This window comes from Sycon ciliatum, chromosome 9 (assembly GCF_964019385.1).
Source record: "Sycon ciliatum chromosome 9, ocSycCili1.1, whole genome shotgun sequence".
In the NCBI taxonomy this organism is placed as follows: domain Eukaryota; kingdom Metazoa; phylum Porifera; class Calcarea; order Leucosolenida; family Sycettidae; genus Sycon; species Sycon ciliatum.
In genome coordinates, this window is record NC_088651.1 from 17,064,063 (window position 1) to 17,077,526 (window position 13,464).

The 13,464-nt window shown below is 48.5% G+C and overlaps 1 protein-coding gene across 1 annotated transcript in view; it reads right to left on the minus strand.

The window, feature by feature from the left end:
* Positions 1-509: 509 nt before the first annotated feature.
* Positions 510-13,464, minus strand: part of LOC135824684 (WD repeat-containing protein 11-like) — a 46,450-nt gene continuing 33,495 nt past the window's right edge. The window contains exons 24-32 of the mRNA XM_065337393.1: positions 13,322-13,464; positions 11,793-12,015; positions 11,170-11,240; positions 10,633-10,727; positions 10,079-10,176; positions 9,321-9,401; positions 8,530-8,594; positions 2,901-2,980; positions 510-2,242 (exon numbers count right to left, since the gene is read on the minus strand). The exon at positions 13,322-13,464 is cut by the window's right edge and continues 105 nt beyond it. Coding sequence (XP_065193465.1) covers positions 2,103-2,242; positions 2,901-2,980; positions 8,530-8,594; positions 9,321-9,401; positions 10,079-10,176; positions 10,633-10,727; positions 11,170-11,240; positions 11,793-12,015; positions 13,322-13,464 — 996 coding nt within the window. The 3' untranslated portion in view covers positions 510-2,102. The remainder of the gene's footprint in view (positions 2,243-2,900; positions 2,981-8,529; positions 8,595-9,320; positions 9,402-10,078; positions 10,177-10,632; positions 10,728-11,169; positions 11,241-11,792; positions 12,016-13,321) is intronic.

Sequence of the window (13,464 nt, forward strand, 5' to 3'; positions counted from 1 at the left end):
TTGGTTATTGTTTGTTACGCACCTCGTCGCAAATCCCTTATCACGGCAACACTATCAACACTCAACACTGACAACAGTGGTCAATGCCTTTAGACCATTGACGGAGCATTTCATTTTTCAACTACATTGTACATGTGACTTCAGGACGAATATGGCCGCGGAAAGCAATCACTACGGCAGTATGCAGCGGCTGTGGCTGACACAGCATCGTTCTATCCTGTGCTTGCATGCATCATGGACTACTAGCAAGAGTCCATAAACAAAACAACTGTTTATAGCCTGCACGTACCTCACGACCTTCTGCTTTCTTTCTGCATCACTTGTAGCTTGCGGGTATAGGTACATGCAGAACTAAGGTGTTAGATAAACCATGGGTGGTTGCAGAAAGGTCACTGTTTCCGAACACAGCGTCCTCCACCTTGTTTCATGCTGTCAAACCAACAACATGAAGAACTGAGTATTCTCGGGGGGCTGATTGTCTGGACTGGTCGACAGAGAACCCGATCAAGCACAAAATGTACAATGTACATGTACAGTCATGTTCAGAGTGGTCGAAAGAGAACCCGATCAAGGAAAAAAATAAAAATGGTCACGTAGATATCGCTGGGAGTGGTCGACTGGCCAAGGCAAACAATTATGCAGTGCCAGTTTGTGATTGATAGCAATGAATGATTTGGTCAGTTCGTTTCACTGTACGCGAGCAGGGGCATGTCCGCCGTAGACGTCGGGCAGACTCGGCACACCACAAGCCCAAGAAAAAAAGGCGAGAATGATGGGGTTAGGAGGACAGGTCCAAATGGGTGAATGATGGGGCAGGGACGAAGGGGGGGGGGGGAGGAGGGGAGGGGTGCATCATAATTGAGTATCAGCGATAAAAATAAGAAAAAATGAGCTGGGTGGCCACACGCAGTCCGCAAGACACCTCAAACGGATGAGAAGGGGAGGGGGGTAAGTGACTGTACATAGACGTGTGGAAGTAAAATGGAAAAAGGCCCAAGGCAACGTTGCCAGAAGAAAAACACACAGATATAAGGGAAAGATGGTCTCAGCAGTAGAGAAATTCTCATAAAGAGCAGACCGGCCATTGGCACTACATTGGGAGATTGGGGACTTCATAAGTAGGAATATTTTATCAGAAATGCTTGCCTGTAAGCAGCTTCCACTGGCCGTGTCTAGCCATGTGCGGGCGGGCGCATTGCAGCAGGCGACGGAAATGAAGAACGGAATAAAATTATTGACAGATGAGTGACAGATAAACGGACAGGAAACACACAATGCATCTCGGGGCACATACCGGCTACCACATGCAGCAAAGGTATGTTGTTGGTAAGGGATGGTGTGTGTGTGTGTGTGTGTGTGTGTGTGTGTGTGTATGTATGTATGTGTGTGTGTGTGTGTGTGTGTGTGTATCTGTGTATGCACGCGTTTGTGTGTCTGTGCGTGCGTGCACATATTTATGTGTGTGCGTGTGTGTGTGTGTGGAGGGGGGGGGGGGGGGGCAGTGGCTAGAAAATGAACATAGAATAAATGTTGTGTTGCAAACCTGTACGCAGGAACAGCGAGAGATACACATATGTGGGTTTTGTAAATATATCTACATAAAAACACACTCATACACGGCATAGCGTATAGGCTCAAACACAGTTCCCAGATTGCCGATCAACCGGACCCACACACCTACACGTACATGCATCTGCGGCAGTGGCATAAGATACATGCAACGGACCATGCGCGGATGGACCCTTGCACAACCACACATGTCATGGAAGACTGGTAGGGCATGCACTGACATGCCGGGTCGGAGACAACGTCACGTGATCGTCACCAGGGCAACGCCAATCAGTGCGGCCATTCAACTTGCCATGGTACAGTCCACGCGCTGCTCCCTCGCAACAGTGCAGTGCATTACAGACGGGTGATATAGGTGCATGAACACACGCGGGAACACACGCAGGAACGTGCTTGCACCCCGTACACCATGCCACTGCGTACGGAGTGTGTGTATGTCTGTGTGCCGCAGGACGTGAAGCACACCAGATCAGCGTGACAAACTCTCGCACTGTGGGTACACGCTTTGGTTTCTTGAAGTTGTTATATTACTACTACTCCTGCAGGTTGATCCAGGCAGCTAGCTGGCGTCCTCTGTGTCCGGCAATGGAGCAGTAATGGTTCGCAGCCTTGGTCATGTTCAGCGAATGCAGATACTTGGCGTACTCGGCAAACGCTGTCTCCACCGTCGTAGCTGGAGAGCAAACACAGACAACGGCAGCAGCAAGCACGCAGACGTATGCACGTACACAAACGCATACACGTACACAAACAGACACGCACACACACACACACATGCACACATGTACGTACACACACATGTACACACACGCACACGAACGCACACACATTGCCGTAGCAATGACAACAAACAAGCCAAGTTAGACATAGCAACATCTGCTGGGATCGGGATAGCAGCATTCACACGCGTGAACGTACGAAATCGGAAGTAAAACTACAAAGCAGTCAAGGGATAGCACATCATGCCATTTCCAACCCCAGCCACATCACGGCACCGGGATTGGTCGGGATGGCTCGCGGCAAAATTGGAGCTCAGCTGACTGGATATCCATGGCAGCATCACGCATGGGACGAATCTCGCGGTCGTGTAGATCACCTCGCACCCAGACCTGACCCATTGACTGGTTGTGTACGAGCACAGAGTGTGCTTTACCGAGCCACACTTCATCTTTACTCTATCGCCATCACAATATTGGGCGTCCGTTTGGTTAGCGATGGAAGATAAAACTTCAAACAAACAAGTTGCTGAACCACTCAAGTTATATAAAGAAAATGGCAACTTGGAAAAGGTTGTGTTCTGCAAGTCAGAGAAAGGAGAAAGGTAGTCTTACCCATTTCTGGGCCAGCTGGTAGCACCCCATACTCGACACATGCCTCGATGAAACACGCTGCGATGTCCGAGTGTTGCATGCTGTGAAAGCAACACAAACCACGTGTACACACACGCACACACAGACAAACGCACACACAGACAAACACGCACACCAGTGTAAGAAGTCAACATAGAGACAGCACATCTGTGGCTTGGCTGTACCTGTCAACAGCCCCCCCCCACACACACACACAGGCACCCACACACACACACTCCTGTGCACCCACTGCACTGCAGGTCAATAGCCCACCTTCAGCTCTTGCTCAATGCTCAGTGCGCACAGCTGACCACAAGGAACCACAGTGCATTTTCGCAAATGTCACCTCCATCCTCCTCTTGATAACAGTGGCACACCGCCCCGATAGCATGGTGTCATCAGCACGCCAGATTTCCCAGGAATAGACACACTGCTCTCCTGGCTGACACACAGCAATGACTTTTATCCGGCCTGCGGGCACTACACACTTACCTTGTTATCCAATCCACTCGGTAGGTATAGTTGAACAGGCATGAGGAAAGTGGTACTGGAGAGGTCACTTTCAGAGGAATGCTCTTGTTCTGGTATTAACATTTTTATAATTCAAGTCAGTGGATCCACCACCTCCACCCACATGTTCTCTGGTGGTTGGATAGATTCAAGTGAGATGATGATTAGAGGATCCTTATTACCAAGGTTGACTGTGCAGTCATGACTGTACACTGATGGCGGATGAAATCCAACCTGATGGCCAGAGCAGAGGCATGCTCACAGCACAGCCTAGTGTGGGTAGTGCTAGGGCGGTGCAGCCCCGGAGCTGGGCTGCATTCTTCAGGTTGGATCTCATTTGCAATGGCTGTGCTAGCGGACCCAGATCAGCACACAGTCCATGGGGGGGGGGGGGGGGGGCGGGCATGCAACAAGAAACCGTCCTTAAACATACCATTATGTTTTTGCAAGACGATACTAATTACTTTGTGCACTTGTGCCGAGACTCGCTCCCTACCCCTCAAGACGAACACTTGAACGTTCACCAGGGAACAACTATTTCACAATCAAGCGATATTATACTTATCTCAATCGAAACTAAACTAGGAGAGAGAGAGAGGGGGGGAGAGAGAGAGAGAGAGAGAGAGAGAGACCACCTGCCATGAGCAACATCTGTCTTCAAAGATCAGGACGGCAGCAGCTTGACAGGGATATTACCACACGCAGGCACACGCACACACACACGCACATGGGCGCTGGGACCTATGCAATCTGACACACTAGTTAAGACAAGCACTGGCATCCTGAGCTTAAATCCATGGCGCACAACAGATGGACGTGTGCTACAAAGATACCGAATGCTAGTCTACACATCCAGTACACCAATGACTGACAAGTTGAGTGACAACAGCCAGTGACACTACGCAATCACGTACAATGTACTCGTAGTTTTGGCACACAAGCACAATGCCAAAATCGTAATTCCAGCACCCCTCTGACCAGTAGGTGACAGCCACTACCAGTAAGACTGACAAGAGCAGAGTGCTACCTGTTGTATCATCACATGATCACATTGACACTGCTTCAAAGTACAAGGTGTACGTCACACAACCTGCATGATCCTCTCTCGGGCAGAAAGAAAACTAGGGCCTGGCCAATACCCTATCCACGTATGCATCAGCAGTGTAAGGCACGAGGGTCGGATCTGGTAAGGTCGGATCCCGCCCCCCCCCCCCACACACACACACGGACGCACGCCCACACTACTTCCACCACAAATCTGTGAACGCTTTTCCATGATCAGGTTAAAAACGTCCTTTGGGATTCAGATTCATGGGAGCAAGAAGACTGGCTGCTTGTTTACATGACACAATCAGCCTCTTTTATTCAGGCATATAATGAGCACACACATTCCCAGCTAGCTGTCCGGAGCTGGAGATTCAGTAACAATGATTCATGTGGATTCATGAAAGTTTGACAGCATGGTGCATGGTGGCTATCTACTAAACAAGGCTTATTTCTTTTGAGGTACGGTGGAACCTGTGAAGGCGTCCACTCCGATAAGGTGACCCCCTGTACTAGAAGGCCACTGGAACCAGGACCAAGGGATGTTATTTATTTCCAGTCAAATGACCCTGGATAAGGAGACCACCTGGTAACAGAGACCAGGTTTTGAAGGTCCCTCGAGCGGTCGTCTTAGAGAGGTTTCGCTGTAGAATGCACATGTACATGTACATCTACTCCTGCCATGCGGATACATGTACTAGCAGCTGGTGTGCGGGGCAAACATTTCCTTATACAGGTGTACTAGTAGTGGTGAACACTGAGATGATTGTACTGCAGTAGACCATGTACATGTACAGTGAAAACCTGTCGAAGGCGACCGCTCAAGGGACCTTCAAGATGTGGTCGCTGAGTACAGGTGGTCTCCTTATCCACTGTCACCTGACTGGACCATGAGAGCGAACACTGCATGCACATCCGTGCGCACGCACGAGCGCGCACACACACACACACACACTCACACACACACACGCTCAAACTCCACGCCAATCAGCACTGCTGCCACCTCCTTCAGGGCAATCATCATCATTATCATGACCCATCACCACGCCATGCACCAAGGGACAAGTGACACAAACCATTCGAATTTTGAAGTAGCATGGATATACTTGAGCCTTGCACACCCACAGCCTTCTACTCACCCTGACAGCCTTGCACACCCACGGCCTTCTAGTGTTCTACACACCCTAACAGCCCTGCACACCCACAGCCTTCTACACTTCTCAACAGCCTAAGGACCAATGCATATCGTGGCCCCATGACAGCCTGCATACCTGCCACACTTCAAGTAGTCATCATTATCCAGTCTTGCCTGGGAGAGGTGGGAACATAGGCCAGTAAAACAGTACAGTCACACCTCGTTTATCCGGATCCCTCGCCATCCGGAAGAAAATCGCTGGTTACCCATTTAGGCCACGCCGTTTTTTTTCTATGTTTCGCGTCACCTTATTCGATGAAATCAATGAGGGAGGGCGAAAAAAATAAAAAAAGCCATCCAAAAAAAAAAAGTGTACGTGCATTGCATTTGTGTACAGTGAAGCGACGCAGCACTGTTCATGTACATTGACATGTACAATGTACGTGTACATGAATACATGAGTGTATCCCCTCTGCCGGGCCATGCTTGTGGTCCAAACACAGGCAGCATGATGATTGTGTGACTTGCGGTCCAGCTTATTGCACACACATGTACAATGTACCAGGTACATGTGTGTGAGCTGAGTTACATTTTCCGGTTTTCTGGGTTTGCATTAAATTTGTATTGCATTTTCAAAAAAAAAAAATTTTGTTCCTTTTTTTTTTTTTTAAATTCCAGCTGTGAAATACATGCGCGCGGGGGACGCGAAACAGAGATAAAAAACGGTGTGGCCTTACAGCATATGCCATGCTTACATACAGTATGTGTGTTCGATTACCCGGTTCCCTCGCCTATCCGGATATTTTTTTGTGGAAAACGTATGTGTGCGGTTATGCGAGGTCTGGCTGTACACCATCTCTGACTAATTCACCCCTAACTGCTACTTGTACTGGCCACCAGGTCACAGATAGTCTACTTCGCACAAGTGCTGGAGTGGGATTGGGGCTTCAGGGAAACAGTGCAACTCCCTCCACAAGTACTCCTATACAAGTGATAACTTTAATTAGTTATCAACTGCAGCACTCAGAGCACAACAGGTGGACACAAGGCAATCATCATTAGCCATTCACTCTCACTGTTGGTGAGCCCCAGGGCCCCAGTCACAGAGGGAGAGAAAGAGACGTAGATTAAAACACACACACACACACACACCAGGCAATGCCAGGGTGGACAGCATAAGTGCGGACTAACAACCTGGGTGTTCATATTCTTGCTGTCAACGTCGTACCAAGAGTACATCCCCCCCCAGTATGCAACGCCTGATTCACCTCTGCATAGGGTTTTGGTCGAGCGTAGTCAGATTCTTGGTCAAGCGTAGTCGGATCTTCTGATGTCATGCGTACACTGCACCGTTATTTTTGATCCGAGAGTCCCCCGCGACTCCCTGGGTTCCCCTCAGATCTGTACGGTATTATGACGCAAATATCCGATTACGCTCGACCAAGACCCAATGCATTCAGAGCTGGATCAGGCATTGTACACTCTGGGGGGTTATGTACTCTTGGTCATACCCTACTGTCAGGTACCCACAAACTGGGGAGCCCCCCCCCCCCCCCCCCAGCCTAGGCCGCTCTTACGTGCAATGGGAGTCACGGTGTGTATAAGGGTATGCTGTGCTTGGCGAACTTCTAGCCGCCTAGACCAATGCCCCAAATGGTGTAGCAGGGTGCTCTGGCCAAGCCTACATAGTGACTACCCTGCCAGCACTCTGGCCCTGTCTGGGCTTCATGTACCCTTGACGGTACCAATCGTGTGCAATGCCGACAATGATTGACGCTACGACTTTTCGGCAGAACACAAGAAGGTAGCCAATTGGAAGACAATTTACGATTCACTGACTTTTTGGCAGAACACAAGAAGGTAGCCAATTGGAAAACAAATTACGATTCATTGAAACTAGCATTAGGGTCCAACTTTCTCATAATCACCACCCGAGGTTGTCACCACTGTTTCATGACAGCACTGCTCACTTAGCGAACTTGGTAGAAGTGGAGATAATAATTTAGATACCAGTATTCCGTCAAAGCTAATAAACAGTGCGTTTGTACAATTGACGCATTCCTATCGATGCGCTCTTCAATTTAGCATCAGTACCGTCTGTCGGAAAGTGATGAAAGTCAGTTTGTGCCATGCCCGCCGACACTTGGAAGTGTCACTTTAAGAGTTAAGAAGCTGAGGTGTGTTGTGACTGTGAAGGGTCGGCAGGGAACTACAGTCCATTCATTGGAAACTGGCACCCTAACTTTTTGGTGTCTCCTGCACATAGTTGAAGATATCGTGAAAACAACAGTACACCATGCATTGTGTGACCCGTGAAATTACTCCTAGCCACATTTGAGGCCAGAAAAGTCCAAGAACAGGGAAATAGAAATTCAGCCAGGTTTTACCAAATTGGGGCAGGTATGCCATGGCAAAATGTATGGAGAAGCAGATCCAAAACCCAGATTTTTGAGATTTAAAGTGGGTTTTGATCCTCAATTCGGCCCAAATCAGACTTTCAAAAGCTAGCGGGACAGTTTCCGATGAATGGCCTGTAGATTAGGAAAAGGCATAAGGCATACCTCCAACACAGAATGTCTGTGTTGCATACACGACGCAAGTTTCTTAACATACGGAACACACATGCATGTGTGTGTGTGTGTGTGTGCACACACATGCATAATTATGTTTGTGCACACATGCATGTACATGTGTGCACACACATGTACATGCATGTGTGTGCACACATGCACATGCATGTGTGTGCACACATGCATTATGTGCCAGGCCGAGAGTTCCCAATTAATTATGGGTCGCAGCACGACTGGAAAAAATCCTTCCACTTCAAAGCATGACCTGGACCTGGTACCCTCTGTTTCCCCATCATGCCACAAACTACTGAATCAAAAAGAGAAAAAAACAGCACGAGAACACAACACTGACCTGATGAGAAGCTCAATCACACGACTAAAGCTCTCCAGGGCGAGATGAAGCAGCACCGCTTGACACTGGATACAGGCACGCACAGGAGCATACACACCCACACACACACACACACACACACGCACACACACACACGCGCACAGACACACATACACCCACCCACACATGCACACACACACACACACACACACACACACACACACACACGTCCGCACATGTACCCATACAGACACACAGCAGCTTCTAAAAAAGCGTGTGACCAACTTTGTGCAGAAAGTGACCATGGCATGTGAACAGTGGAACCAACATGGCCGACATCACATGACCCATAGATTCAGGTTCAGGAGTAGAGTGGAGTTGTAACCAACATGGCTGGTCTGTATGGTCATGTGATAGATGTGAAACAACTCTACTCAAACCAGTTTGCAGTAAAACCTGTCAAGGCGACCACTCCGATAAGGTGACCACCTGTCCAAGAAGACAACTGAAATCAGGACCAAGGGATGCTATTTCCAGTCAAATGACCCTGGATAAGGAGACCACCTGGTAATAGAGACCACCTGGTAATAGAGACCACCTGGTAATAGAGACCACCTGGTAATAGAGACCACCTGGTAATAGAGACCACCTGGTAATAGAGACCACCTGGTAATAGAGACCACCTGGTAATAGAGACCACCTGGTAATAGAGACCACCTGGTAATAGAGACCAGGTTTTGAAGGTCCCTTGAGCGGGAGGTTTCACTGTATACCACTTCACAGCTACAAGACAGTGCATCGTTCATAGTTACCTTGTTGTTGACAGTGGGCGAGGCTTGATGGTCGGCATAGCGACCGATCACCTCCAAGTGGTCATCCTCAGAGAGACTGACCTGCAACATAAGACGTGCGTACGGACACTCAGCTAAAGCAGAAAGGACCAAACGGTCGAAAGGTGATACGTAGTTGTCCAACACTGACAATTACTGTAAAACATGTAATTTTCGGTGTAACTTTAATTTCGGTGATTTCGGTAGAGAAAACAGGCACCTGAATGTAGATTACACCTACAAGGCACCAGAGTATGCACTGTATGCGCAGGGAATGCTGGTCACCTAGTTCTAAATTACACCTGACACCTGGCAGGTCTCTGGCACCGGAATTTTAAATGCACCTAAAATTACACGTTTTGCAGTATAAGCAAGCTACTGGTGAGTCACAGGGTGCAACAGTTGGCCCGATAAAGACTACCGTGGCAACATTTCAAACGTTGGCTCTCCGTCCGAGTTTGTTTAGACATTCAGCTGGTAACATCATATGGGCGGCGGTCAGCCAAACCATGTCTTTGGGTTTTCGTAAACCTTGAAGTTCGAAAAAGGGTCCAAAAAGTTACCTCAACTGGGGTTCGAACCGCACAATGCAGTGATGCAGTGGACTTCAGAAACACAATTGGAAGAGCATTCCACGGGGATTGCACAAAAAATTGTGAAAAACTCAAAATTTGACCTGTTTATGGCCAAAAACTAGGAACTCATTTTTTTTCTGAACGGGCTATAGTAAGGGTTCTCACCTTTGCAAGCCAAACAGATTGGTCCCAGTGGCCGTAGGTCTGTAGGTAGCGGCAAGCGTCCAGCCCCTTGTGGATCAGACACAGCAGACGCACACCCTCTGCAAGGAGACAACAAGAACAACAAGAAAACAACAAACAGGACAATGAACATGTGCGCACATTGACACATAGAAGGCGGGAGTTGTTGTTGCTGTTGTTGAGATTTTAGTTTGTATCGCAGACCAAACGGGCAATGATGCCCAATATTATGATGGCGATAAAAAGAGTGACTGGATCATTATATTGAGGAACAGAGCTGATCAGCAATGAAAATACCAGTTTGACTGCACTGGTGGTCTTCAGAATGAAAGACACAGAGTTAGACAGGCACACCCACCCACACCCCCACACACCTGTATGCACCTCCAGCCCTGAAAGAAGAGCTCCTCAGCAAGAACGATGAGAGCAGGAAACTACGATAGGCATAGCATCTTGTTGCTCCCCCCCCCCCCCCACACCCACACCCACATTCAAAACATGTCTATTGTCCTAAATAACTGAAAATCCGGCCATACCATCCAATCTCTCGTTGGCTATGAAGTTAGTGGCAACAAGCTTGATGGTGCTTTGAGAGGCGCCAGATGATCGAATACTTGCTGTAAGGCATGCTCTATAGTACAAATGCACACACACGCACACACCCACAAACAAAAGGAAAGAAACTCTTCAAAAACAAGCAGCAAGTAAACCAATAGTATTCCTCGGTGTCGATGGCTTCAATGCAACATCCAATGCGCTCCACAACAGCGAGACTCTGATAATTCTGCCATGATCTCGACCCAAAACGTGGAGAATAGGGTTGAGTTCACATGAGAGTTTTCAACGGTCGAATTTCAACCCACCATGAACACAGATAGACCGGAGCTTTAATTATTCCGCACCAGGATTTCATGCGATGTTACAGCTCCACAGCCATTCGTCTCTGGTGCGTGTGTGTGTGTGTGTGTGTGTGTGTGTGTGTGTGTGTGTGTATGTGTGCATGGATATGTGTGTGTGTGTGTGTGTGTGTGCATGCGTGTATGTGTGTGCATGTGTAACGTTACAATACTCACCGAAGACAGTCTGCAAGATAGTTCTCATTGTCCGCCTCTGTTTCCAGCAGCATTTGCACAGCATGATCCGTCTGTACGAGGAAAGTAACACAAACACGCATGCGTACACGCACACATACATGCAGGCGTACATTATACAAACATACATACATACACACCCACACACACACAAACACTACTTGTACTAAGTCTTGTTGCTCACTGCCAAAACTGGTCATGTGGGTCTCCCCGGGAGAGGGAGAGAGACTCAAAAGGAATCTTGGAAAGATGACTCAATTGGCTATTGAACCGCCCAACGGCCGACACCCCCTGAAATCCCCAACACTCTGGGTGGACTTGAAAATGATCCCACTTATGGGCTCACCACACCTCAGTAAGTGGGTGAGAACAAGGTGCAGAAAAAGGATTGACGGCATCAGGGTATCCGTCCCGGGATCCAACTGCACTCACACCTGCCCCCAGTGAAGGTGATACTTGCTACTAGTGTGGGTGGCTAAATCAGAGTGCACACACATGCACCCCCCCCCCCCCCCCCCAACACACATACACATACACACACACACGCACACACACACACACACACACGCACGCACACACACACACACGAACACACTTGCACTAACCTGACCAAGGAGAATGTGATTGATGGCGCAAAGTTTAGTCTGTTCGTACGTCGAGCGCTTGGCATCGTGCACAGCAAGCCGCTTTAGCTCATAGCTCTGATATAGCGACGTTTCGCACAGGACATCAAAGTTCATATCCAGCAACAGACGCGACGGTATACAATCAGGAAGATTGTCCAGTGCTAAAATGCTATAGTCCTGCTCGCCTCCACCACTGGAAAGGCTGTCCAGGAACACACACACGCACACACACACACACATACACACACACACACACACACACACATACGCACACACCACACACACACACACACACCCATCCACCCACCCACACACACAAAACACACACACACACACACACACACACACACACACACGCGCATGCACGCACACACAGAATTGCAAAACCTACTGCAAACCAGGGGAATTTTCAAACAAAACTACTGTAAGACCAAATATTTTAACGTCAAATAAAGTTAACGATCTCCAGATTTTTGTGGGTTAGCGAGGTGAAATTCTAACGAATTCTGTCTCAAACCGGCAAATGACTGTACAATCATATACCTTATTGTTTTGCACATAACGACTTCAAATGTTGACGAATGGTTAAAATTCGTTAAATCGTTAGAATTAAAATGTTCGTTAACATTTCTGGTCTTACAGCAATCGATTTCAGGACAGGGAATAAACAGCTGGCGCTCAAGATTGTCATTGTCATTCCATAATGTATAAGGTCATGAATGCAGCATTATACCAGCATGCATTGGGTTAGACAGCCTACGCTTAGGTTAGGCAAACCATGCGTTGAGTTAGTTAACCCCTGTGTTGGGTTAGGTGGCCCATGTGTTGGGTTAGGCGACCCCTGTGTTGGGTTAGGCGACCTATGTGCGGGGTTAGGTAACCCCTGTGTTGGGTTAGGTAACCCCTGTGTTGGGTTAGGAGACCCATGTGTTGGGTTAGGTAACCCATGTGTTGGGTTAGGCCACCCCTGTGTTGGGTTAGGTGACCTATGAGTGGGGTTAGGCGACCCATGTGTTGGGTTAGGCAACCCATGAGTGGGGTTAGGCAACCCAATTGTTGAGTTGCCCATCTCTAGTTATTCCAAATGCTTTGCTATCAGTGAAGCAAAATGTGGCAGGATATTGTTTAGAGTCAATGTGAGCGTTCATCAGTTTTCAGAATACTCAGCACCAGAAGAGGCAAGCCCCCCCCCCCCCTGAACGAAAAATAGATTGACTTGAATGTCTCTCATATCAATATTAGTTTTTTCGAAACGAAGCTCCCCTTGACCCACCCACCCATAAACGAAACTTGTTTCTCTTCGTGTAAAAGATCGACAATTATGGACGGCCCCTTACACCATGTACACCAGGAGTGCAGAGATGTTCCCAATTCCCGCCAGGCGAGAACACATGCATAAGTATGGCCTAGATTCGTGCGCACACGCGCACGCACACACACACGCATGCATGCGTATGCGCACACACACACACACACGCACACGCGCACACACACACACACCAACCAACCTCGCATACGAGCAGATATCTTCCGGCACGGGAACGGCCATTTTCTCCGCGGGCACCGGGCGGGAGGATGCCACCAGCTCCAGGTTGAGATCACCAGGCACGGCGGACTGTTGCAGGCGAAAGCCGTACTCAATCTGCTGGCC